The sequence below is a fragment of the Podarcis erhardii genome (assembly GCF_964252035.2).
Source record: "Podarcis erhardii genome assembly, chromosome: 4".
NCBI lineage: Eukaryota > Metazoa > Chordata > Lepidosauria > Squamata > Lacertidae > Podarcis > Podarcis erhardii.
The window spans coordinates 18,177,741-18,204,921 of NC_138508.1; the positions used below are offsets into that span (position 1 = coordinate 18,177,741).

At 44.5% G+C, this 27,181-nt stretch overlaps 1 protein-coding gene across 3 annotated transcripts in view; it reads left to right on the forward strand.

The window, feature by feature from the left end:
* HEPHL1 (hephaestin like 1) overlaps positions 1 to 26,833 on the forward strand; it is a 39,820-nt gene extending 12,987 nt beyond the window's left edge. For 2 of the 3 annotated variants that reach the window (XM_081860140.1, XM_081860138.1), the window contains 16 exons: positions 499 to 753; positions 3,398 to 3,566; positions 5,246 to 5,385; positions 5,592 to 5,723; positions 6,613 to 6,824; positions 9,155 to 9,305; positions 12,285 to 12,497; positions 15,009 to 15,222; positions 16,118 to 16,257; positions 18,522 to 18,656; positions 19,631 to 19,737; positions 20,464 to 20,686; positions 22,281 to 22,420; positions 24,597 to 24,756; positions 25,046 to 25,117; positions 26,145 to 26,833. In XM_081860140.1, the coding sequence (XP_081716266.1) occupies positions 499 to 753; positions 3,398 to 3,566; positions 5,246 to 5,385; positions 5,592 to 5,723; positions 6,613 to 6,824; positions 9,155 to 9,305; positions 12,285 to 12,497; positions 15,009 to 15,222; positions 16,118 to 16,257; positions 18,522 to 18,656; positions 19,631 to 19,737; positions 20,464 to 20,686; positions 22,281 to 22,420; positions 24,597 to 24,756; positions 25,046 to 25,117; positions 26,145 to 26,350 (2,669 nt within the window). In that variant the 3' untranslated portion in view covers positions 26,351 to 26,833. The remainder of the gene's footprint in view (positions 1 to 498; positions 754 to 3,397; positions 3,567 to 5,245; positions 5,386 to 5,591; positions 5,724 to 6,612; positions 6,825 to 9,154; positions 9,306 to 12,284; positions 12,498 to 15,008; positions 15,223 to 16,117; positions 16,258 to 18,521; positions 18,657 to 19,630; positions 19,738 to 20,463; positions 20,687 to 22,280; positions 22,421 to 24,596; positions 24,757 to 25,045; positions 25,118 to 26,144) is intronic. The other variant, XM_081860139.1, reaches the window with a different exon arrangement.
* Positions 26,834 to 27,181: the final 348 nt, after the last annotated feature.

A 27,181-nucleotide genomic window follows, 5' to 3' on the forward strand; every position in this document is an offset into this window, starting at 1 on the left:
ATAATAATAATAATAATAATTTATTTATACCCCACCCATCTGGCTGGGTTTCCCCAGCCACTCTTTATCTTTAAACAAAGGAGAAAAGGGTGATGATGACTTCGTTTGAAGCCATTTTGCTTCCATTACGTTAGTGAAATAGAGGAGCCAGTATAGTCCGGTAGTCTCGTAATCTGGTGAACTGGGTTCGCTTCCCCGCTCCTCCACCTGCAGCTGCTGGGTGACCTTGGGCCAGTCACACTTCTCTGAAGTCTCTCAGCCTCACTCACCTCACAGAGTGTTTGTTGTGGGGGAGGAAGGGAAAGGAGAATGTTAGCCGCTTTGAGACTCCTTAAAGGGAGTGAAAGGCGGGATATCAAATCCAAACTCTTCTTCTGAAATAGAGAACAAGAAGGAAAATCTTAAATGTGGCACACATTAGCTATTTTAAAATGAATGTCCCTGTCATATCCCTGTAACTCATGGATTCTTTTCTTATATTGTGTTATATGTTTCCAGCAATTAACGGTTATGTTTTTGGAAACCTCCCTGGCCTGGAGATGTGCATTGGTGAATTGGTGTCCTGGCATTTGTTTGGGATGGGGACCGAGATCGATGTTCACTCTGCACAGTTCTTCGGCCATACTTTGCTTAGCAGAGGCCACAGGATGGATGTCATCAGCCTCTTTCCGGCCACTTTTGTGACAGCAGAAATGATGGCAGAGAATGCTGGGAAGTGGCTTTTGACCTGTCAAGTCGATCATCACATACAAGGTATCTATGTACCATTCGAGAAAGGTCAATAGACGTTGCAGTTGGGCCAGAACAACTACTACTGCTAGTAATATTTTATATACAGTGGTACCTTGGGTTAAGTACTTAATTCATTCTGTAGGTCCGTTCTTAACCTGAAACTGTTCTTAACCTGAAGCACCACTTTAGCTAATGGGGCCTCCTGCTGCTGCTGCGCCACTGTTCTCATTCTGAAGCAAAGTTCTTAACCCGAGGTAATATTTCTGGGTTAGCGAAGTCTGTAACCTGAAGCGTATGTAACCTGAAGCGTCTGTAACCCAAGGTACCATTGTATCTGCATCGGTGTAGATAGTGCTGTACAGAGCAGAGCACAGGTCTGTGCCCCAAGGATCTTACAGATTCAACACCAAGGAAACAAAAATAATAATAAGGGGAAGGAACTGGAAGGATGAATAAGCAGGGAACTGATTGTTTCATTTGTACTGTGTGCATAGGCTGAGGGCACAGGATGAGTTACAGTAGGGCATGGGAACAAAATGAAATAAATGCACAAAAGGAGACATATCAGCAAAGGTTTCTAAGCAAAGAAGTTGACATTCTACACAGTGCATCAACCTTGAAATGATTCCAGAAATGTATTGTGTGAACTTTTTTTTAAAAAAAAAGCCATATAGCAATAACAGGCTCTGTCCCACTGATAATAATTGCTGCTTTTGGCGGCTGCCAATTGGGACTAATGTTTTCCTGTTGTTTGCCTGTTTGTTGCAGGACTGTATAGGCTGCATCTAAATTAAAAAGTGCTCAAAATGACAAGCAATAATTAGCAGGCAGCCACAGCAGGTCCTTCAAACAGCACAACATTTTTTTTAAAAGTACTATGAACAGCCATAAATTCCCATATGAACCAACCCAGAGCCTGCAATCATCAGTCTGAGGCCCTTTGTGTTCCCATCCTTCACAAGACATCCAGAGGGTGGCAATATGAGAATGGACCTTTTCTGTGGTGGCTCCCCATTTGTGGAATGTTCTCCCCAGGGATGCTTGCCTGGTGCCTTTGTTACATATCTTAAGGCACCAAGCAAAAACATTCCTGTTCTCCCAGGCCTTTGGCTAATTAAATGATCCATGGCTTTTTAAACTGGGGGGTATTTGGTTGGTTGGTTTGTTACTATGTTATGTATTTTTTATATATATACAGCAAACTCCACTGTGAGCCTCAGATGAAGGGTGGTGTAGAAATTTAATAAAATTTAATAAAAACAAGCAAACAAATAAGTAAAAGCACAAGTTAAATAGTAGAGGGAAACCACCAATAAAACCAGCATTTAACCAACCTGACTTGGCACTCATACCATGTTCTGGTTCTCAGGAGGAGCCCATGGGGCAAGGCATGCCAGCCAGCAAGGCAGGTCCATTGTTGCAGCACCACGGAGAGCTCCCAGTGGAGCCACTTGTCCAGACAAAAGATGGCAGTGAACTGATACTTTCTGAGCCTCTGTCTCCAGCCCATCTCTCCTAGACTTCATCCTGTTTTAGGTCGCATTCACACCATTTAAAGCACTCTTATGCCATTTAAACAGCCTTGGCTTGCCCCAAAGATTTACTGAAGCCTGTTAAGGGTGCTGAGAGTTTTTATAAGACCTCTCACAGGGCTACTATTCCTAGCTCCTGCATCTTTTAAAGCCATCCAAGTTGACAGCCATCAGTATTTTCTGTGGCAGCAAATTCCATAGTTTAACTATGTGCTTTGTAAAGGACCTTCTTTTCTGGGTCCTTGGATGCCCCCAAGCTCTAACATTATGAGAGGAGAAAAACTTTCCCTATCCACTTTCTTCACACCACACATCATTTTAGACTCCTCCAACACATCCTTCTCTTACTCATATTTTCTCTAAACGAAAGGGGCCCAAATACTTTGACCTTTCATCAATAGGGGTGTTGCTCCATTGCAGCCTTGATCATTCTAGTTGACCCCTTTCTGAACCTTTTTGAGGTCAGGCCACCAGAGCTGTGCACAGTGTTCCAAATGCAGTCACACCGCAGATTTCTATAACTGTTATGTACTGAAGTTCTCACCCTGGGCCAGCAGGGGGATACTGTAGATAGTTTTCACTCAGGTCCACATATGCAAAAACGAGGAATTGAAAGTGACGTTCCGTGATTGGATAGTTACAGAAAGTGGTTACAGTTGCGTTGTAGTGGAGCTCTATATAAGCAGGCTGGCTGAACCGTTCAGTTCTGTTCTGGGTCTATGAATAAACAAGAGCTGTTTGAAGAAATGCTCTGTCGTCTGATATGTTCAGCCACAACTTAACAATAACAGCATTATGATATTGGCAGTTCTCAGCTCCTTTCCTAATAATCCCTAGCATTGAAATTCCTCTTTTCACAATATTGTAACCTTTGCTCATAGGGGAAATTGTTCCATCCCCTTGACAATTTTGGCTCCGTTTGTTTGTTTGTTTGTTTGTTTGCTTGCTTGCTTGCTTGTTGTTTTTCTACCTCACCTTTGTCCCAACTTGTGATTCATGATGTTGGTACTCTTTTGGCACGCTACTGTGCCCCCTGACAACCCAGTTTGGAAATTATAGCATTAGCACAATTGATTGCATGGTGAAACAAGAGCAAATTAAAGACTTCTTGTATGTCCTTTCCTACGCTGTAGCTGGTATGATGGGATTCTACAACATCAAGGCTTGCGGTCAAAACATTACCGGGCCTTCACAGAGTGGTCAGGAAAGAAGATACTTCATTGCCGCTGAAAGAATTTTGTGGGATTATGGACCTGGTGGTTTTAATAAACTCACAGGCCAGCCTTTAAATGCTACTGGCAGGTATGTGTTGTGATATTATTTATTTCTTCTTTTCCCCTTTTAGCTGAAAGCTGACATTTTTACTGATGTTTTAGTTACTGTTATGTACTGAAGTTCTCACCTTGGGCCAGCAGGGGGATACTGTAGATAGTTTTCACTCAGGTCCACATATAAGGGATTGAAAGTGACGTTCCGTGATTGGATAGTTATAGAAAGTGGTTACTGTTGTGTTGTAGTGGAGCTCTATATAAGCAGGCTGGCTGAACCCTTCAGTTCAGTTCTGTTCTGGCCTGTGAATAAACAAGAGCTGTTTGATACATGTTTGATGTATTACAGTATTTTAATATTTTTTTGGAAGCCACCCAGAGTGGTTAGGGAAGCCCAGCCAGATGGGCGGGGTATAAATAATAAATTATTATTATTATTATTATTATTATTATTATTATTATTATTATTATTATATAAGAGCTGTTTGAAGAATCGCTGTGTCGTCTGATATGTTCACCCACAACTTAACAGTTACGTTGTTGTACTTTTGTATGCTGTATGCCACCTTTTTCTAAATGAAATTGCAGTCTATAAATAGTTTAATAAATAGGTTACTAAGTTAACTTAGAGGGACACGGGTGGCGCTGTGGGTAAAACCTCAGCGCCTAGGACTTGCCAATCGCATGGTCGGCGGTTCGAATCCCCGCGGCGGGGTGAGCTCCCGTCGTTCGGTCCCAGCTCCTGCCCACCTAGCAGTTCGAAAGCACCCTTATTAAGTGCAAGTAGATAAATAGGTACCGCTTTATAGCGGGAAGGTAAACGTCGTTTCCGTGTGCTGCGCTGGTGCTGGCTCGCCAGAGCAGCTTCGTCACGCTGGCCACGTGACCCGGAAGTGTCTCCGGACAGCGCTGGCCCCCAGCCTCTTAAGCGAGATGGGCGCACAACCCCAGAGTCGGACACGACTGGCCCGTACGGGCAGGGGTACCTTTACCTTTAAGTTAACTTATGCAGATATATGCACCAGGTTTTTGCAGTTGTTTTTTAAGCCCATGTGCAATAGCAGATTGAGTGTTTGACTTAAATATTAGAAAACTAAGTTTGAAATCAGTGGGGTAGAATTCGATATTATTATTATTATTAAAAATTTGTATACTGCCCTATATCTGTAGATCTCAAGGCGGTTCACAACATAATTTATTACAATCTGAAAAACACAAAATACATAATAAAAATAAGAACGCAAACAAACCAATAAATGGGTGCAGTTGAAAGAAGAAGCCTTGAGATGACTCCTTGTCTCTTCCCTGATAACTTGTAGAGAAATAAAATGTTGTTGTGATATTCCAGACTGTCACATGGTGCATTTCTCTGCACGTTACCTTAGGTTAGGAGAGAAAAGAATGTGATGCTGGGCTTCTGCTTTAGGCAGGAATCCCATGTCTCTCATATCATCTTTATCTTTATTTCCCCCTTTATCTTCCCCTTTGGCTAATTAGTCATGGGCTAATGGCTACCTATCAGTCTAACCTTCCTCACAGGGTCGCTGTGAGACTAAAACGGCAGCTGTGAGCTCCCAGGAAGAAAGGTGGTTCTCCCCAAAAAACAAATTGATAAATCTATTTTGTGCATAATCTTACCTGTTTGCTTTAAATTGAGCATTTCAAATCTGTGGCCAGCTGTACAAGCGGTATCAATACTTTGTTCTCTCACAGCGACTCAGCACCTTTCTTCATACAAGGGGATGACCGAATCGGAGGGCAGTATTGGAAAGTTCATTATGTGTCCTACACCGATGGAAAATTTACTCGCAGAAAGAAGCAAGCAGAAGGCGCTACTCACCTTGGCATACTTGGTAGGCCTTGTGGTTCGGGGTCTTTTTTGGGCACTGGTTTCCGCTACAGCCTCTCACACTGGAAGTTGTGGCTAGGCACCCTGAGAGCATTTCTCCCATCTGAGCAATGCCCCTAACCAAGGGGATGGGGGCAAGCAGGGAGACGTTTTGAAGCTCAGCGTCCCCTTCCCCAAACCAGCTCATTTTTCTTCCCTGCTGTCCCCCAGGCCCAGTTATCAAAGCTGAAGTCGGAGACACAATTTTGGTTACTTTTGCCAATAAAGCTGACAAAAACTACAGCATGATGCCTCATGGCGTAGCTTTCGGCAAATCGTCAGAAGGAGCCCCTTATGAAGATGGTAACGTTATTTATTTATGTATATTGTTATGAATTTGAGGCGGGGGTCATTCTGGATCATGCCCTGAGTTCCTTCCATTTCTTGGGATCCTGTACCTGTAAGGGGTAGAATGTATAAGAGCAAGCTTGCCCAAGCAGTCCCTTTGCCTAGGTAATGGCTTGGGGCTGACTAGTTAAGCACCACAATTGGCATAACCAACAAAGTTGCTCTGTCCTATAGAACAAATGGGGGAGCCTTCTCCAGCCCTCAACTCGCTGCTAGGTCACAGAACAGTTGCCAGAGTGGTGTGTGACAGCTGAGCAGAAAAGGACTGGAGGCTGAAAGCTGCAGAGAGGGAAGGGTACTGGGTCCCAATCTGTGACTAATGGAGGAGCAAAATCCTTTGGGGATGTCCATGCTATGAGCCTCCCCCATCCTTTGCTCAGGCTGTGCATATCTTAACATAAAATATTATATCCCAGAGACACCGCAGTCTCCATCCACCTTCATTCCAAGGAAACCAGGTGAGAGCAGGAACCCCTAGAGTCCCTCACTGCTTGGAGATTAGAGTGGCATGAAACAATATTTATTTACACATTTTTACACTGCTTTTTCATGGAAAAAAGCATGCCTAAAGCAGTGTACAAATTTCTTAGGTAACACAGCTGCGTGAAGAACAGCCTAAACAATCTATCAGTCAAAATAGAGGAAGAGAAAGATAACAGCTTGTCATCCAAAAAGGGGGAGGGGAGTCACATAGAAAAATTAGTCTGATCCAACTACAGTTACTCATTTAAATTCCATTGCTTTCTATGAGGATATTTACTTGAATGATCTTCTTTTATTATTCTGTGTGTGTTACCGCAAGTTTTGTCTGGGAGGGTGCTTTTTCACCTCCTTTTATTTTTAGGGCACCAGAAGCCAGGGGCTTATGTTAAACCCGGCGAGACCTTTAAATACAAGTGGAGAGTTCCTGAAAGTGTCAGCCCAACGGGCGATGATCCACCATGTCTCACCTACCTGTATTATTCAGCAAATGATCCTGTCATGGACACCCAGTCTGGTCTTGTGGGGCCTCTAATAATCTGCAAGAAGAATACTTTGGAACCAGATGGAACACAGGTACTAATTCCGATCGGTTCATGCATTTTGAATGGCTGAGAGCATTCGCTGAGCCCAAAGGGTAGCATGTTAAGCAAATCCAGATCAGAACTAAGTTACCGTATTTTTCGTCCCATAGGATGCTCCGTCCCATAGGACGCACCTAGTTTTTTGGGGGGGAAATAAAGGAAAAAAAATTTCCCTCTATTTCCCCCCCAAAACCAGGTCGGGGAAACCGAACCAGGTCGAGAAACAGCAGGATGGTGGCGCTGCGCCTCCCTGCTGTTCCCCGAGCTTGTGGGGCTGGCCGATGTCTGCAGGGCACGCGGGGTGCTCTGCTTCAGCGCGCCCTGCCCACCGGGCGGCAGGCTGCTATCCGCAGCATGGGGAGCCCTGCGGGGAACTCCTGCAGGGCTCCCCACGCTGTGGATGTCTGCCTGGCGCGAGGGGCGCTCTGCTTCAGGGCGCTCTTTGTGCCGGGCGGCAGGCTGCTATCCTGCCGGGCGGCAGGCGGCTATCCCTGCGGATGTCTGCCCGGCGCGAGGGGCGCTCTGCTTCAGGGCACCCCTCGCGCCGGGCGGCAGGCTGCTATTCGCAGCCTAGACAGCCCTGCGGGAACTCCCGCAGGGCTGCCTAGGCTGTGGATACGTTCCCGAAGCGCCGGGCAGCGCACAGAAATGCCGTTTACCTTCCTGCCGGAGCAGTACCCATTTATCTACTTGCACTTTGACGTGCTTTCGAACTGCTAGGTTGGAAGGAGCAGGGACCGAGCAATGGGAGCTCACCCCGTCGCGGGGATTCGAACCACCAACCTTCTGATCGGCAAGCCCTAGGCTCTGTGGTTTAACCCACAGCGCCACCCGCGTCCCTTTCGTTGAATGTTACGTGTCAATAAATGTATGACTTTGTGTACACAGATTTCACACTTGTTGAATGTGAAATCTTGAGGTGGAAGGGATTCAAACCAAGTGTGGAATGACCACATAGGTGCATAATCAGATGAGGAAACACTGCAGCTTAGAGGGAGTGCACAAAGCTAAAAGCTTCAGTCTCTAGCTAAAAGCTTCAATCTCTAGGATCTTCAGTTAGGCTGGGAAAGACGCCTCCCTGAAACCTTGGAAAAATGCTACCAATCAATGTAGACACGTTTATTTCTAACCAAAACCTCTTGGACTAGTTTTATAATCCTGTCAAAGAGATTTTTTCTCCTTCAATTTGGTTAATCCTTTTAATTCAGTATGCACAATTAGGAGCTGTTTTAAGAACGTCATTTTCTAGGTGGTTAAACCTGTGAAACAGCAGTTAGTCCAGGCATATGTTCTAGTTTTGTTTTTAAATAGCACAGAACGTTTTCTGTATAATATATAGCACAGGTTATCCATGATGGGAAAAGCTTGCTCTTTAAGAGCAGAGTGTTGGTGCTGACCTTTAAAATCCTAAGTGGCCTCAGCCAAGTATACCTGAAGAAGCATCTCCACCCCCATCGTTCAGCCTGGACACTGAGGTCTAGCTCTGAGGGCCTTCAGGCAGTTCCCTCATTTCGAGAAGTGAGGTTACAGGGAACCAGGCAGAGGGCCTTCTTGGTAGTTGCACCCACCCTGTGGAACACCCACCCACCAAATGTCAAGGAAATAAACAACTATTTGCCTTTTAGAAGACATCTGAAAGGCAGCCCTGTTAAGGGAAGCTTTTAATATTTAATACTGTATTGGGGAAACTCAGCCAGATGGGTGGGGTATAAATAATAAATTATTATTATTATTATCATTATCATTATCATTATCATTATCATTATCATTATCATTATCATTATTATTATTATTATTATTAACTTTTAAAACAGTTAGTCACCAAAGAAAGCAGCAAAACTCGCCACAGAAATTCCCGGATGTTTTCTGCCTTCAGACGCCCCCATGTATAAGACATCCCCTATTTTGGGGGACTCCGATTTAAGAAAATGGGGGGGGGAGAGATATATCCATGTATAAGATGCCTCTAAAATTTTGACATTATATTTTCGGGGGGGAAACCTAGTCTTATATACGGGAAAATATGGTAAATATTAAATTGTTGTTGTTGTAAACCAAAAGATCCAGATCTTAGAATCATGAGTGCATTCCAGGCTGAAAGGGCCATGCAAACTTTCTTTAATGTTGAGTGGGAGAGATTCCTGAAGCTATTGTAGAGTATTTTATAGCTCTGTATTTAATACTAGAGAAAGTTCAAAATTTAGCACTGGAATGTTATTTCATTGATGAAAGATTCTAGCGTAATGATTCTGATCTTCTGCTTAAAGAAAAAAGTGGAAATGTTTCCCCCCCCCCTAACGCGTATTTGTTTTTTGATTGCAGAAAGGAATAGACAAAGAATTCTACCTACTGTTTACAGTATTCGATGAGAACTTGAGTTTCTATCTTGACACAAACATCAATTCCTTCACTGGTGATCCATCCAAAGTTAATAAGGAAGATGAGGATTTCCAGGAATCCAACAGAATGCATGGTATGGTTAAAAAAAAAAAATCACCATTGGGTATTGGTTTGTAGCAGAGGTATACATTATGAAAGAGAAATGAGGGCAGAATTAGGTCCTAGGGGAAGAGTATAGGGCTTCTCCAAACAACCTGTTTATTGAGCTTCCGTCCTGCACAAAGCTTACACAGTACTTAGACTATGTCTGGCCTTTATTGAGCATTCATTATGATTTTTTTTGTGGGAGATTAAACGACAATGAGCATCCGGCCTGATTTGCTTTTGTTTATATGCCTTTTCATAAGTCATTACTTCATTCCACACTATTTGTTCATTCCAGCGCACTTCCCCATGACTTTTCTAATTGGAGTCAGTTTCTTTTTTAAGTGGATTTGTTGCATTAGGGTGACAGAGCACTTTAATCAATTCTCCCGGTATTCACTTGAACCCCTCCCACAAAATACTGACCATGGCGGTGCCATTGAGGTACCATGTCTGTTGCTGAAATTTGCAGAATGAGCTGCAGTGTCTGACTGCCAACTTTCTTCAGACGTATTGCATCTTTATGAAATGCATACAAACTTTGTTGTTGTTGTTGTTGTTGTTGTTTAGTCGTGTCCGACTCTTCGTGACCCCATGGACCAGAGCACGCCAGGCACTCCTGTCTTCCACTGCCTCCCGCAGTTTGGTCAAAGTCATGCTGGTAGCTTCGAGAACACTGTCCAACCACCTCGTCCTCTGTCGTCCCCTTCTCCTTGTGCCCTCCATCTTTCCCAACATCAGGGTCTTTCCCAGGGAGTCTTCTCTTCTCATGAGGTGGCCAAAGTATTGGAGCCTCAGCTTCAGGATCTGTCCTTCCAGTGAGCACTCAGGGGTGATTTCCTTCAGAATGGATCGGTTTGATCTTCTTGCAATCCATGGGACTCTCAAGAGTCTCCTCCAGACCATAATTCAAAAGCATCAATTCTTCAGCGATCAGCCTTCTTTATGGTCCAGCTCTCATTTCCATACATCACTACTGGGAAAACCATAGCTTTAACTATACAGACCTTTGTTGGCAAGGTGATGTCTCTGCTTTTTAAGATGCTGTCTAGGTTTGTTATTGCTTTTCTCCCAAGAAGCAGGCGTCTTTTAATTTCATGACTGCTGTCACCATCTGCAGTGATCATGGAGCCCAAGAAAGTAAAATCTCTCACTGCCTCCATTTCTTCCCCTTCTGTTTGCAAGGAGGTGATGGGACCAGTGGCCACGATCTTAGTTTTTTTGATGTTAAGCTTCAGACCATATTTTGCGCTCTCCACTTTTAAGAGGTTCTTTATCATCAAAGTTGTGTCATCTGCATATCTGTGGTTGTTGATATTTCTTCTGGCAATCTTAATTCCGGCTTGGGATTCATCCAGTCCAGCTTTTCGCATGATGAATTCTGCATATAAGTTAAATAAGCAGGAAGACAATATACAGCCTTGTTGTGGATCATTGGCTTGTCGTGGTGAAAGGGCTTGAATAACTCAGAGAAGCTATGAACAATGCCCTGCAGGGCCACCCAAGACGGACAGGTCATAGTGGAGAGTTTTGACTAAACGTGATCCACCTGGAGCAGGAATCGGCAAGCCACTCCAGTACCCCTGCCAAGAAAACTCCATGAACATATGAACTTAGGCACAGCTTGCAGTCAAAGAAGTGTTAAATCAGGCTTACTTGCCTAGGACCAGCAAAAGGCACTTCTAGGGAAACTTGCAAAAGTTTGGTATTTTTTTCAAGGAGGCCGCAAAGGACTGACCTGCATGTGAGGACAGGCAAGCCAGGAAGAAATGTAAACCATTATCTTCGCAAACTTAATTGTAGGGTTGCGTTAAATGCTACATCGCAGTCTGGATGAAGACTCAAGCTGCTGCTACCTATTAGTATCCTATCTGCAAGATCTGAATTATTTGGAGGAGAAGTTCAGAGATGACTTGGTCCTGTTAATAATAAAGCAGGCAAGCATTAATGAAGTTCTCTAGACAGCTTCTTTGCCTCCAGCAGATAGGTGCCAAGTTCACAGGACATGAACTAAACTGAATGAGTTCATTATACATTGAGTTTGTGAGCATTCCTGTGAACCAAAATGGCACATAAATGATCATGCATTACCCTAATAATGCACCCAGAGTTACTTACACATGTAAGTGAACTCATGTTTATTGTGCCCAGAGGATGTGGTGTCATCTTGAAAATGACAGCTTTATCTTTGATGTCAGTCATAGGTGGATTGAATCCACCCAGTAGCCCCACTGAGGGAACCAAAACCTAGAGCCCAATCACTGCTCTCCTCACAGAACCTCCCAAGATATGATCAGTTCTGGCAGAGGCGAGTGTTCATCCCTTGTCAGCCGGGTCAACTATTCCTTAAGGCAGGGGAAGCCTTTCTGGCCATTGGAACAGATCTTAATCTCCTTTTCCCTGGTGAGCCAAATTTGACAGGTAGGCAGGGCACATTTCTTGCACATTTGTGTATAATGTGTAAGGTAAATGTAAAAGGACCCCTGAACATTAGGTCCAGTCGTGGACGACTCTGGGGTTGCGGCGCTCATCTCGCTTTATTGGCCGAGGGAGCCGGCGTACAGCTTCCGGGTCATGTGGCCAGCATGACTAAGTTCTGGCGAACTAGAGCAGCGCACGGAAACGCTGTTTACCTTCCCGCCGAAGCGGTACCTATTTATCTACTTGCAGTCTGACCTGCTTTCGAACTGCTAGGTTGGCAGGAGCAGGGACCGAGCAATGGGAGCTCACCCCGTCGGGGGGATTCGAACTGCCAACCTTCTGATCGGCAGGTCCTAGGCTCTGTGGTTTAACCCACAGCTCCACCCACGTCCCAGTATAATGTGTAGTTGAGCCCTAAAATCTGCCAGTAGTTGAGAACAGGCGAACAGAGAGGCAAGGGTAACAAGCAGGTGAATATGAGCAAATTCAGTTGTGGGTTTGCAAAAGCACAGTAATCTGAGATCTTGTGTGTTTTTTCTTCTTTCAGCTGTCAATGGCTATCTGTTTGGGAACCTGCCCGGACTCACCATGTGCAAGGATGACAAGGTTTCTTGGCATAGTATTGGACTAGGCACGGAAACAGACATGCATGGTGTTCATTTCCAAGGGAACACCATTCACTTGGGTGGCACAACCAGGGATACCCTTGCCTTGTTCCCTCACACGTCGGCAACAGCCCTGATGCAGCCAGACCAAGTAGGTAGGTTTTTGGGAGTGGCACCTGAGCATCCTTTCTCCATGTGACTACAAAGCTGTCACCACGTGCGTTGATAAATCAAATCATTGGGATGCTCACTGGGTTATAAATGTTTAGAACACTGTAAATGTTGCTGTATAGGGACACGGTTGGGCTGTGGGTAAAACCTCAGCGCCTAGGACTTGCCAATCGTCAGTTCGGCGGTTCGAATCCCCACGGTGGGGTGCGCTCCCGTTGCTCGGTCCCAGCGCCTGCCAACCTAGCAGTTCGAAAGCACCCCCGGGTGCAAGTAGATAAATAGGGACCGCTTACCAGCGGGAAGGTAAACAGCGTTTCCGTGTGCTGCGCTGGCTCGCCAGATGCAGCTTGTCACGCTGGCCACGTGACCCGGAAGTGTCTGCAGACAGCGCTGGCTCCCAGCCTATAGAGTGAGATGAGCGCACAACCCTAGAGTCGGACACGACTGGCCCATATGGGCAGAGGTACCTTTGCCTTTGCCTTAAATGTTGCTGTAGCATCCATACGCTCATTGAGCCTCTACTTTGAAGTATCAGTGTATCAACTGATTTATAAACTGCCTGAGCCAAAGGACATAGCACTGATGCAATGCAAGACACTCCTATGTTATAATCAACATTGCAATAATACTATTGTCACTGCTATGCTGAAAGGGAGTGCCTTCTTCATGTGTGCATCTCCATCTATCAAGTTATGCAAGGACAAAACACAGCTGAAAGAGGCCGCTGCAGAATCTGCAGCAACATCTTCCTTCTGTATCCATATGTATAACGGTAAAGGGACCCCTGACCATTAGGTCCAGTCGTGACCGACTCTGGGTTTGTGGCGCTCATCTCATTTTATTGGCCGAGGGAGCCGGCGTACAGCTTCCGGGTCATGTGGCCAGCATGACTAAGCCGCTTCTGGTGAACCAGAGCAGCGCACGGAAATGCCATTTACCTTCCCGCCGGAGCGGTACCTATTTATCTACTTGCACTTTGACGTGCTAGGTTGGCAGAAGCAGGGACCGAGCAATGGGAGCTCATCCCATCACGGGGATTTGAACCGAACCGCCGACCTTCTGATTGGCAAGTCCTAAGCTCTGTGGTTTAACCCACAGCACCACCCGAGTCTCATCCATATGTATAGGGAGAGGTAAAAAGGTAAAGAAACCCTGGACGGTTAAGTCCAGTCAAAGGCGACTATGGGGTTGTGGCGTTCATCTTGCTTTTCAGGCCGAGGGAACTGGCATTTGTCCACAGAGAGCTTTCTGGGTCATGTGGCTAGCATGACAAAAACATGGTGCATGGAAGACCGTGATGAGTGCCAGAGCACACGGAAATGCCGTTTTTTATCTACTCGCACTGGCGTGCTTTCAAACTGCTAGGTTGGCAGAAGCTGGAACAGAGCAACAGGAGCTCACGACCATCGAGCGGATTCGAACTGCTGACCTTCCGATCTGCAAGCCCAGGAGGCTCAGTGGTTTAGACCACAGCGCCACCTGTGTCCCCATCCATATGTATATATGTGTGTAAAGCATTTTTATACCCTCCTTTGGTCACATTCCGTGGGCTATTCGCAACGGGAGTAAAACATTTAAAATGTAAAAGTACCACCAATTAGCTCAATCTGTTAGAGCATGGTGCTGATAACGTCATGGTCACAGGTTTGATCCATCTGCATATTCCTGCATTGTGGGGGGTTGGGATAAATGACCCTCGGGTCCCGTCCAGCTTTATGGTTCTGTGATTCTATGTGAAATAATCCAATCTTCCTCTACATACTCCTCCCTTGATCCTTCACTCTGCTGGTTCAAATCTTCTTGTCAAATCTTTGCTCACCTTCTCTATTCCCCACCTGCACCCTTTTACTTTTCTAGCTTTCTACAGTCACAGAAGGGACATGGGTGGCAATGTGGGTTAAACCACAGAGCCTAGGACTTGCCAATCAAAAGGTTGGTGGTTCGAATCCCTGTGACGGGGTGAGCTCCCGTTGCTCGGTCCCTGCTCCTGCCAACCTAGCAGTTCGAAAGCATGTCAAAGTGCAAGTAGATAAATAGGTACCGCTCCGGCGGGAAGGTAAACGGCATTTCCATGTGCTGCTCTGGTTTGCCAGAAGCGGCTTAGTCATGCTGGCCACATGACCCAGAAGCTGTATGCTGGCTCCCTCGGCCAATAAAGCAAGATGAGCGCCGCAACCCCAGAGTCGGCCACAACTGGACCTGATGGTCGGGGTCCCTTTACCTTTACCTTTACAGTTGCATGCCTCCTGACAGCTGATGCTCTCCCACTTCCTTAAGACACATCTGTTCACCTTGGTTTCCCCTCCAGCTGAACAGCCTTCCCTTTTATTTCATTCCCCACACTAATATATATTGTCTCTTCGCTTTAGATTGTAGCCGGCAGGCAGAGGGGTGCTGTATTTCTGCTTTGGGTACAATGATTTGAAGTGCAATAACACCAACAATCATCTCCTCGAGCAGCTAGCATGGTGATAAATGTCACAATTTCCTTTCAGGGACTTTCCAGTTGGTTTGCAGGACGTTCGATCACTTTACAGGAGGGATGAAGGAGCTTTATGAAGTTAAGCCCTGTGGCAAAACACCTCACGATGGGAGGCACTATGGAACCATGAGAACATATTATATTGCTGCCGAAGAAATGGAGTGGGACTATGCGCCTGATAAGAACAGAGCAGAGCAGAGGGTGGAGGCAATGAGCAAAGAGGAAAGGTACAGATAAGGGGCAAATTTGATTTTGATAGGATAAACTGCCAAATTCTCACTTCTGTATCTAATTTGTGAACCAAAGCCCAGCTGTCCTTTGAGATTCACAGTCCTCTGAATTTCGTGATACAGTTCTTCAACTCAACAATGTGTTTTTAAAAAATATATGAATGCATTATGTTAGGGGAAAGCATAGAAAAACACATATTTTAGTGAAGATAGCATGCAGAAATGTGTTACACCTGGGTAAATTGCTTGCAGAAATGTGCATATTGGTCAAAACTGCATATTTATTAAAATAAACTCACACTAAAATGCTAACAAGTATTCATAAGGATTTATTTTTCTAAAATAAAAAGAAAATAGCAAACAGATGTTGAAAGGTGGAGGTGGATTAAAATGTGGAAAAAAGATAACCTGAGAGAACCAAAATTCACAGCATCGTCCTTTGTTTCCGAGTCACAGGTCATGGCTTCCTGGCAGATTTGAGCCTTTTGTCTTTAGAAATTAGGCACTTGCAGCCTGAGCTTATGTATATTTACTTAGAAGTATGCTCTGCTATTCAGTGGAGTTTAATTCCAAGTAGGTTTTGCAAAGAATTGCAACCCAAGGTACCTTTATCTTGAAGTAAATCCTATTGAACACAGTAGGACTTGCAGCTGAGGTAAATGTGCATAGGATTGCACTGTGCATCGCTTCAGCTATTTCCGTTTCGGCCCTCTCACATCCTGGGGTAAACAAGGCCTACAAATTTCACTGTCCAGCTATTCAGATCACAGTTTGCCTCTTCAAGTGTCGCCATCTTTCTGTCGTTGCCTCACTTTTTATTCTTCTTCTTAAGAATGGTAAATATTTTGGGGAACTTTTAAACTGTTTTCTTGCTTTGTACAATGTTTTCAAGTTACGGACATGTCTTTGTGAGCCAAGGTGAAGGCCTCATTGGTTCAAAATACAAGAAGGCTGTTTATAGAGAATACAAAAGTGGAGATTTCGTGGAGCACAAAAGGAGGGGCACAAAGGAGCAGCATCTGCAAATTCTAGGTGAGAAATTTGGTGCTACATATTTCATTTGAAACTCTTGAAAGCACCTTGCAAATATTAAGCATTGGTGTTTGGTTCAGCTTGTGAGGAAAAGGCAAGGACGCAGCATGGGATGAAAGCTACCGCCTTTCAAAGGTGCCATCTGAATGCATCCACTCTGCAAGAGTTTATTTTTTAAACCACAGTCAAAGAGAGGCTAATCAAGCTTCTCACCAGGAGATGGAGCTACATCATTAGAGTTCCCCTGAACTGTCCCAATTATCTGTCCGAGTTCAGGTTGAAAGAAATGTGTGTGCAGGCTTCTTTTTTTAAGTTCAATGATTTATTTTAAAATATATCATTAGTAATAAGTTGAGTGACTTCACTTCAGCAACGCATGCAGAGTAAATAAGATGCTTTGTGCAGCCTTCGTTTAAAGCAAGGATGGGAAACTTGTGGCCCTTTTGGTGCATAGCTGTCAACTTTTCCCTTTTCTTGCAAAGAATCCTATTCGGAATAAGGGAGTTTCCCTTTAAAAAGGAGAAACATTGACAGCTATGTTCTGGTGTTGATTACAGGGCCGGCCCAACCATGAGGCAGACTGAGGCAGCTGTCTCAGGTGGCAGAAGCCCATGGGGCAGCGCCCCCATGCAGGGCCATCTTACCCATAGGCACTAGGGGTGCGGGGCACCCGGGTGCCGGGCTCTCAGAGGCACCAGGCCGAGAGTCCGGGGCCTGAGAGTTGAGCCCGCCCATAGGCTGGAGCACTGCGGCGGGCTCTTCTGCTTCGGGCGGCTCTGCGTTTGGGGGTGACCAAGCCAGCAAGACGCTGAGGTGGCCAGCTGGCTCTGCCCTCCTGCGTGCCTGGGACTGGGCAACCGGGGGGGGGGGGGGCTGTCGCGTATTCCACACGGCGCTTTCAGCAGAGACGCTAAGAGTTCCAGGTTTTTCCAGTGCAGTCTTTTTTAATGTGAGTTATATACAGGCATTTACAAAAGAAACAGTCCATACAGAGTGCTTACAAACGAATACTCTCCACCACAGCACCACCACACTACAGCACAACCACCACAGCAACCACACCCACTGTTAAACAGGCTTTCCTTTTTAAAACAGGTGATAGCCAATCACATTAATATCACACACTCCTGCTGAGTCACTCTGACCCAGCACTTCACAGAGTATTGCATCATCCTGTTGAAGCCTGCAGACTTATTCAGTATCCTGCGAATCCCAACAGGGGCGCCAGACGGATCTTTGCATCCCAGCGCCGCATATGCTTAAGACAGCCCTGCCCCCATGGGTACCGCACCTGCCCCTGCTGTTGCCACAGGAGACGTGAGGAGAAGCAGCAGTGGTAGCTTCCAGGGAGATCTTGCGAGACCTCATGGAACTCATGCGAGTTTTCACCAGAAGCTGCTGCTGCCCCACAACTCCAGCAAGCAAGGCTGTAGCGGCAGTGGGTGGGGGACCTCAGGTGGCAAAATGGGACAGGCCACCATCCTTCCTATCTCCATTTGGCCATACTGGCTGGGACTAGGGGGAGCTGGAAGTTCAACAACATCTGGAGGGCCACAGGTTCCTTTAATGGCTGCTAGAGAAAATATGAACAACCTTCTAGCACATTCTTTGTTGAAAACTATATGGCACTGAACACAGTGGGATTTACTTCCAAGTTGGCATGCCTACAGTTGCATTGCTACTCAATTAATCTTTTTCTCTCTTCAATCAAGTAACAGGCCTGGTTATTATCCATTTTCAGTCTTGTCTAGCGTTAGAATGAGAAGGTGTTTTAATGTTCTTATAAACTGCTTTTCATCACAAGCAACCTCAAAGTATTTACATAAAACATAAACAAACCATATAATTACAAATAGCAGAATGAAAATAAAATAAGAACCAGCAACAGTGCCAATAACATTAATAATAAAACCGCAAAATCAGTGCTATAAAGCAAGACAGATTCAAAAATAGTCTGACCGTAATCGAAAGCTAGAGAGAAAAAACAAGTACATTTCCACTGAGCGGTGAACACCCAACAATAACATGGAACAGGATTTCCCAAACTTGGGTCTCCAGCTGTGTTTGGACTACAACTCCCATCATCCCCCAGCTCGCAGGACCAGTCCAAAAACAGCTGCAGGCCCAAGTCTGGGAAACCCTGATATGAAAGATTTTGGTGCTCAGCATTTTGTGTGTGTTTTTTTGTGTTTTCATTTCTTTTAACTTTGCATCATGCCTCTCTGTTACTTTTTGACTTTTTCAAACAACAACCACCACCTTAGGGCCCTTGATCCATGCAGAAGTTGGTGACTCAATACTAATTGTGTTTAAGAACAAAGCTAGTCGTCCATATTCAGTATCGGCACATGGCGTGGAAGCAACAGCGGCTGGGAATAAAGCACGCACCACGATGCCAGGTGAATTACACTGCATGTTTCAAAGTCTTTAGGTTCTGTTAACAATGTGTTCCGTTTGGTATTTTAATGCACACTAAACTAGAATTAATCGCAGTAGGGAAATATGGAGATGTCTTGATGTTGGCAGACCTATAGGTGTGGCCACATTTTTAAAAAAATATCAAGTTAAGATGGTTGTATAATTAGTACAATCAACAGATTTGGGCCAGGGATTGCTTGCATTGCCCAACACCATCACATTGCTGCTATGGTGTTTTAGTGTGTTTAATTTTATTGTGAGTCTGAACTGTTCGTTGTAAGCTGCCTTAAGTAGCAGAAAGGTGGGAAATAAATATTTCATTTTTTTAAAAAATGATGTTTTCATTAAGGACTGGAAATCCTTAATTTTGGTAGGGGGTGGTGTTAACACCTTTTGAGTTTTGTACCATACCAGCTTGAGAACCGTAAGTTCCTACTAAGGAAGACTGGCAACTTAAATTAATGGAATATGCTGAAATGGCTAAATTAACTGGAAGATTAAGAAATCAAAAAGACAACAAATATAAAAAAGAATGGAAAATGTTTATTGCATATTTACAAAAGCATTGTAAGAAAGTTTATACAATAGCAGGTATTTAAAAAAACACTTGTAATATTAAGAATAATGTTAAATTTGGAAATAATTAAGAATAAGGAAATTACAGACATGTATAATATAAGATGATACAAAAGAACCAGGGGTGGGAATGGAGGGAAGTCGGGGATCTGAGTAATCCCAAAATGTGGATTTAATATGATGTGAAATGTTTTTTTTGTGTGTGTGGTTTATATTTACTGTTTTAAATTTATAATGTTTAGTTATGAAAATGAATAAATATTATTATTTTTAAAAGCTACTGTTTTTAATGTTTTGGTTTTAAACCAAAGTACTGAGTTTCATGAGATATTTGGATTTTGACAAACTGTTCTTTATTCCTTTTTATATATGTGGACAGGAGAAATAAACACTTACCGATGGAACGTCCCAGAAAGGTCAGGACCTGGAGTCTCTGATCCCAACTGTATTACTTGGGTTTACTACTCAACAGTGCATTTTGTAAAGGTAAATGTAATGAACGTGTGTGCCCCTGCCCCATGCCCTGTGTGTCTTTTATGGGAGCACCCTTGGAAAATATTTATTTGCCTAAAATGTTAAATGAATACTATATTATCAAGCTCCATCTGTACAAAGCCAAATGTAAATCAGGGATGGGGAACAGGATTCAGCCTGGATCCTGATCTCCCCCAATCTCCCCATGGACCGCTGTTCTAACACTTCGCTACATTATTATAGTTGTTATTCTGGCATGGCTCTTTGTTATCACAGTTGCTTTACGGGCCTTTCATTTAAAAAGTTGGTTTTTGAACAAAATAACTGCATGCATTTATAAATTAATGATGATGATGATAATGATAATAATTTATTGTTTATTGTTTATACCCTGCCCATCTGGCTGGGTTTTCCCAACCACTCTGGGCAGCTCCCAATCAAATATTAAAAACACAATACAGTGGTACCTCGGGTTAAGTACTTAATTCGTTCTGGAGTTCCATACTTTACCTGAAGCACCATTTTAGCTAATGGGGCCTCCCGCTGCCACCACACCGCTGGAGCACAATTTCTGTTTTCATCCTGAAGCAAAGTTCTTAACCCAAGGTAGTATTTCTGGGTTAGCGGAATCTGTAACCTGAAGCGTATGTAACCTGAAGCGTATGTAACCCGAGGTACCACTGTACAGTGTTTTTAACACAATATTATTCCCTGTTTTCCATTTCTCTTTAATTCCAGGATATGTACAGTGGCTTGATCGGGCCGCTTATAATTTGCAGAAAAGGAGTCTTAAATGAAAAGGGTTTAAGAACAGACATTGACCGAGAATTTGCCCTTCTGTTCCTGGTCTTTGATGAAAACAGGTCCTGGTATTTGAATGACAACATTGAGAAATATCTACAGGAGGATCCGAAGGCGTTCAACCACACCGATGACTTTGTGGAAGGGAACAATATGCATGGTATGCTGTTGAGCATAGGATTATTATTTTAAAATGTTACTTCGTGAAACATTCAGGTTTGCTACTGAACAGTTGCACAATGCGACATGCACTAAGCGGGAATAAATGCAGACATTCAAAGCGCTTCTCCGTTATAGTTCTGTTAGGACTAATGGGGCTGGAGTATAGGCAACACAAATGCTCCCTGCACTTAAGAAAGCATTGTGTCAAGAAGAGGGCACCTACTGAGGTACTTGCTTTCTGAGTGTGACAAGCTTTTCAAGCTGGAAAAACATTCAGACAAGGACCGGCTGGTGAATAGGTAAATAAGAGAGGAGGTTTTCCTTGCAGGGCTTAGAAATGAAAACCTTAACACAAAAAAATGCTTGGAAATAAAAAGCTTTAATCTAAAGCAGGGATGTCAACTGGTTGATCATGATCTACTGGTTGATCAACAACTTTGGCTTCCAAAAAAAAAAAGCTCAACAATTTTGGTCAATCCAATGGGTAGAACACTGCCAGTTTTTTGTTTTTGTTTTTTATAGTGGGGGTAGATCACAGTCTCTTGAAAGTTGGACATGCCTGATCTAAAGAAATACTTCTTCAACAGGAGTTCCCTGTTGCCTGCTTCCTGCTCTAGCGAAAGCTGATCCGGAGGGTTTGGAAATCCCCTGGAATGGCAAAGCATGTGGTTCAGAGAGTTGCCAGTAGGAGGGAGGAGACCAGAGGAAATCCACAAAAGCAAGGGATTCCCTGGATCCAAGCCAATCATTCTAGCAAGAGCAGAGGTTTTGAATAATGTACCGTATTTTTGTATAAGACGACCCCTATTTTTTTAAACCCAAAATTAAGAAATAACCGTATTTTTTGCTCTATAAGACGCACCAGACCATAAGACTCACCTAGTTTTTGGAGGAGGAAAACAAGAAAAAAAAATATTCTGAATCTCAGAAGCCAGAAGAACAAGAGGGATCTCTGCGCAGCGAAAGCAGCGATCCCTCTCACTGTTCTGGCTTCTGGGATAGCTGCGCAGCCTACATTCATTCCATAAGGCACACAAACATTTCCCCTTACTTTTTAGGAGGGAAAAGGTGAGTCTTATAGAGCAAAAAATACGGTAAGTTGTTTAGCTTTGGGGGGGGGAGGTCACTTCCGCCAATTGCTCACCCACCTGCCTGCCATTGCCGATCACTTGCCGCAGCCACTGCTCATTGCACACCTCGCCGCAGCCGCCAATTGTCTGCCCGCTCGCCGCCACCAACAGCCCACCTGCCCACTTGCCACAGTCACCAATCGCCTGCCCACCTTGCCACAGCCGCCAATCGCCTGCCCAATTGCCGCAGCCACAGCCAATCACCAGCAGGCCTTGCCACAGCCACCAATCACCTGCCCAATGACCACTGCCAATCTCCTGCTTGCTGCTGCCATTAATCGCACGTCCCCTCTCTGCATTCACTATCCGTGTATAAGACGACACCCAATTTTTGCCAATTTTTTTAGCGAAAAGCATCGCCTTATACACAGAAAAATACGGTATATACCTGATTTTAATTTGCAGTGGAGCACACTGATAAACCTGCATGCCTCTGCAAACTTTGCAAATCTCTCCCTTCAGCAATCAATGGAAAGATCTATGACAATCTCCATGGGCTAACGATGAACGAAGGGGAAAACACCAACTGGTACCTGATTGGAATGGGAAATGAAATTGACCTTCATACTGTCCATTTCCATGGAGAGAGCTTTCTGTTCAAGGTTGGTATAAGCAAAATAGTACCATTTGCATTGTGACGAATAACTTAAATAGAAAGCATTAGCTCTCAGAGCGGGGATGTTATTGCAAACAAACCACATGTGCATGCACATCCTATACCAGCAGGAAATTAGAAGGTCACAATTAGTAAAAGGAGGTAAAGCATTTTGGTCATGCTGCTACAATTAGCTACTTTTCCATAAGCACAATGCACTTGGATTATATCCTATTAATCCCTGAAGAGTGATACATAAGTGGAGGGTGCTTCTATAAGTAAATCCCTTTGGTGGATTATATATATATATATATGGCTGTGGGTGTATATCTTCCACATAGATGAGAATTCATATCTCCAACCATTTACTTTGTGCCGCTGGCAAAGCTGCAGACAAAAATATGCCAAAATGCAGCTGATTTTTCATGAGAACTTTAAAAATAAATAAATTGCAGACTGATATGGAGATGTGGAAAACTGAATTTAAGAAAAAAATAAGATAAACAAAAATGGACATATTTGCCCATCTTCAAATGAGGGGGAAGGGGAGCTTCTTCTTTTTTATCTTCTCAGAGTTTCAAAAAGCAAACAAAACAGAGGGTATGATTCTGCCAAGCTAAGCACTTAAATGTCCCCCTTTTTTTAAGGAAGGGAAGGTGAGGAGAGAAAGAGTGTTAAGCATATGGTTCTCTTCCCCCACTGAAATAAGAGATTTCATAGTCACATACCAAAAAAATTTGTTTGCAATAATCACAGAGGATCCCCATATGGCTGTTTCTGCATGGTGACTGGGTGGCCAGAATACAGTGGTACCTCGGGTTACATACGCTTCAGGTTACAGACGCTTCAGGTTACAGACTCCGCTAACCCAGAAATATTACCTTGGGTTAAGAACTTTGCTTCAGGATGAGAACAGAAATTGTGCTCCAGCAGCGTGGCAGCAGCAGGAGGCCCCATTAGCTAAAGTGGTGCTTCAGGTTAAGAACAGTTTCAGGTTAAGAACGGACCTCGGGAACAAATTAAGTACTTAACCTGAGATACCACTGTATGCCATTTGGGCCACATTCCCAAAGAGCTGTATAAGAATGCCCTCTGATCATCTGATCAGCACAGTCACCTTTCAGACCGGAATGTTTCTAGTAATTTGGAATTTCTACAGCAGGAAATCCCAAAAGCTCATAAAAACAGAGGGTGGGCTACTTATACCACCTAGGGATAAGCTTTGAATTTGAAGGCGGTGAAGGCGGTGAAGGTCCTGTGTGAGTGCCTGGAGGCGGTTGGAGGTTGGATGGCGGCTAACAGATTGAGGTTGAATCCTGACAAGACAGAAGTACTGTTTTTGGGGGACAGGAGGCGGGCAGGTGTGGAGGATTCCCTGGTCCTGAATGGGGTAACTGTGCCCCTGAAGGACCAGGTGCGCAGCCTGGGAGTCATTTTGGACTCACAGCTGTCCATGGAGGCGCAGATTAACTCTGTGTCCAGGGCAGCTGTCTACCAGCTCCACCTGGTACGCAGGCTAAGACCCTACCTCCCCGCGGACTGTCTCGCCAGAGTGGTGCATGCTCTAGTTATCTCACGCTTGGACTACTGCAATGCGCTCTACGTGGGGCTACCTTTGAAGGTGACCCGGAAACTGCAATTAATCCAGAATGCGGCAGCTAGACTGGTGACTGGGAGTGGCCGCCGGGACCACATAACACCGGTTCTGAGAGATCTGCATTGGCTCCCAGTACGTTTCCGAGCACAATTCAAAGTGTTGGTGCTGACCTTTAAAGCCCTAAACGGCCTCGGTCCTGTATACCTGAAGGAGCGTCTCCACCCCCATCGTTCAGCCCGGACACTGAGATCCAGCGCCGAGGGCCTTCTGGCGGTTCCCTCATTGCGAGAAGTGAGGCTACAGGGAACCAGACAGAGGGCCTTCTCGGTAGTGGTGCCCGCCCTGTGGAACGCCCTCCCATCAGATGTCAAAGAGATAAAGAATTACCTGACGTTCAGAAGACATCTTAAGGCAGCCCTGTTCAGGGATGTTTTTAATATGTAATGCTGTATTGTTTTTAATACTGATTGGGAGCCGCCCAGAGTGGCTGGGGAAACTCAGCCAGATGGGCGGGGTATAAATAATAAATTATTATTATTATTATTATTATTTGAATTTACTCAATGCTCTCCTGTCTTTGACACAGAAGGATCACAATCACAGAGGAGATGTGTATGACCTCTTCCCTGGGACGTTTCAGACTGTTGAACTTGTCGCGTTCAATCCTGGGACATGGCTTCTGCACTGCCACGTTCACGATCACATCCATGCTGGGATGGAGACAACTTACACTATTGTTGAATCAGGTAAGGTTCCTTTGTAACATGGGTTTGGGTAGCTTATGCACCCAAGTAGTCATAGAACATGAGAAAAGCCTTGTTGAAAAGCCCACTTAGTCCAGCACCCTGATCTCACAGTGGCCAACCAGCTATTCTTATTGTTGTTAACCCACACACGTGGGTCTCTAGAGTATTAAACCTAATTAATATATCCTCTTACCAATTCCCGTCAGTAATCACAGGCTCCTGGTTTGGATAAAGGAAGAAACTGTGGTTAATTGAGGACTCCAACATTGCTTTTATTTCCTTTGCTCAGATGGTGTGGGACGTGGAGTCACAACCACGAAATATGACACATTTACAGTCAATGGCAAGAAGACTGGAGAAGGTATGACTTCGGGCCACTTCACATTTCATGAAGCAAACCCAGGTTTGCCGCAAAAAGAACATTCAAGAGGCCAGACCAGGTTCCATAATGAGTGCGTGTGTACGAGGCTCATGTTTAGAAGCACGCATTTGCCCCCACTTCTTGATCATGCTTTCCATATTCAATTACACATTTAGGATGGGAGCACAGGACCCTGCTTTAGACTGAGAGCTCATCCACACTTTGGTTTGCTCCACTGCTTTCCCATGGGAAAGCATGTGGTTGAGCGCTGATTTGGAATAAGGCAATCGGGATTTCCACGGATTGCCGTTTGTTCCGATTTAGCGATAAAGAGTGGGTTTTCCATGGGAAAGCATTGGGTCAAAGGCAAAACTGCTCAGACCCATGCTCTCTAGGCACAGGACAAGCGGAAATGTGGGCTATCCCCAGGTCCAACCATTACTCTATATAGCTCAGTATTGTCTACAGGGTTTCCCAAACTTGGGTCTCCAACTGTTTGGGGGGGTTTTTTGGACTACAACTCCCATCATCCCTGGCCACTGGTTCTGGTAGCTAGGGATGATGGGAAGCATAGTCCAACAACAGCTGGAGATCCAAGTTTGAGAAACCCTGGTCTACACTAAGGTTGCCTACTCACGCTTTTAATTGTCCCATAATTTCAAGTCATGGGCCCAGGCGGTAAACAGTGGGTTTTCCCAGGGAAACCAAAGGGGCCAAAAAAACAGCTTTCTTGGACCCATGACTTGATATCACAGGACAAACAAAAGTGTGGATGGACCCAGACTGACAGCAACCTTTCAGGGTTTCAGGAAGGACCTACCTGCTGAGCTTTGAACCTGGGACCTTTACATGCAAGATCTACCCCTGAGCTACAGCCCTTCCCCAACTAAAAGGGGAAGATGTACAACCAAAAGCAAAATGTCTCAATCAGCCCACAGTGGGGTTTGTTTGTTTTTTATTTAGTTGATGTTTCCCTTCCAGGTGAAGGAGTACCGGTACATTTCTCACAAATGCCTTTCTCTTTCAGCAGGTAAAGGCAGAGCAGGAATAGAATTCTTGGGGAAAACTCTGGGCCCAGGAGAAGCCAGCTCGGTGCTCAAAGCTCTTTTTATCACTGGACTTGTTCTGTTGGTAGCTCTCTTGATCCTTATTCTCATTGTTGCTTGCCAGAAGAAAAAGGCCCGTTATAGAGCCATAGGTCACAAATGCGATCTTCCAATGGAGTCCTTCTGATCTGACTAAACATGGCTTCCTTGTCAGGAATGTTGCTGCTGCCTTTTGAGGTGAGAGGAAACGCCAACACATATGGCCGCTTCCAGTTTATTTATCATTCATCCCAATGTGTTCCCACAAAGTTCGTGGGGAGGTTAGCCCGTGTTAGCTAACCCTCCCGTGTTGCTGGTTTCGAGGGAGGTTGTGCACACTTGCATGAAGCAAGTGTTATCCCACATTTTACAGTGTGTTTCCCCACCACTTTCCTAACTGCAAAAGGTCCAGTTTGGGTGGGTATGGGGGAGAAGGTTTGTTGTTCAGGAACTCCAAGTCCGTTTTAATCGCACAACCCTAATTTGCCGGTATGTGACTGAATCCCACCCCGAAATAGCGACAGTCCGGAAGCATCCATTTATGTTACACAGAGCAAAACTACAGCAACTACTACTACGCTGCAATAATTTTAAGCGGACTTGTAGTTGGGATAAAACTAGGAATGATTTCGGGAACACATAGAACTATTTCAAAGCAGGCCCCAGAACATCTCGGATTTGAGTTAGGTCTGAAAGGGATATGAATTGGCACACCTGAGCCAGAATCTAAATGAATTCTTCAAGCAACTAAAGGACACATATGGGAAATGAATCGGCTTAGCTGTTCTGTTTTTATTTTATTGTTTAATATTAGCTTCATTTGTCTGGCCGCCCAGTAACTCATGTTCTCTAGAAAGCTCACAAAGATGAAAAGGACAAAAGTACAATCTTAACAATATACTGTATTTTTCGCTCTATAAGACTCACTTTTTTCCCTCCTAAAAAGTAAGGGGAAATGTGTGTGCGTCTTATGGAGAGA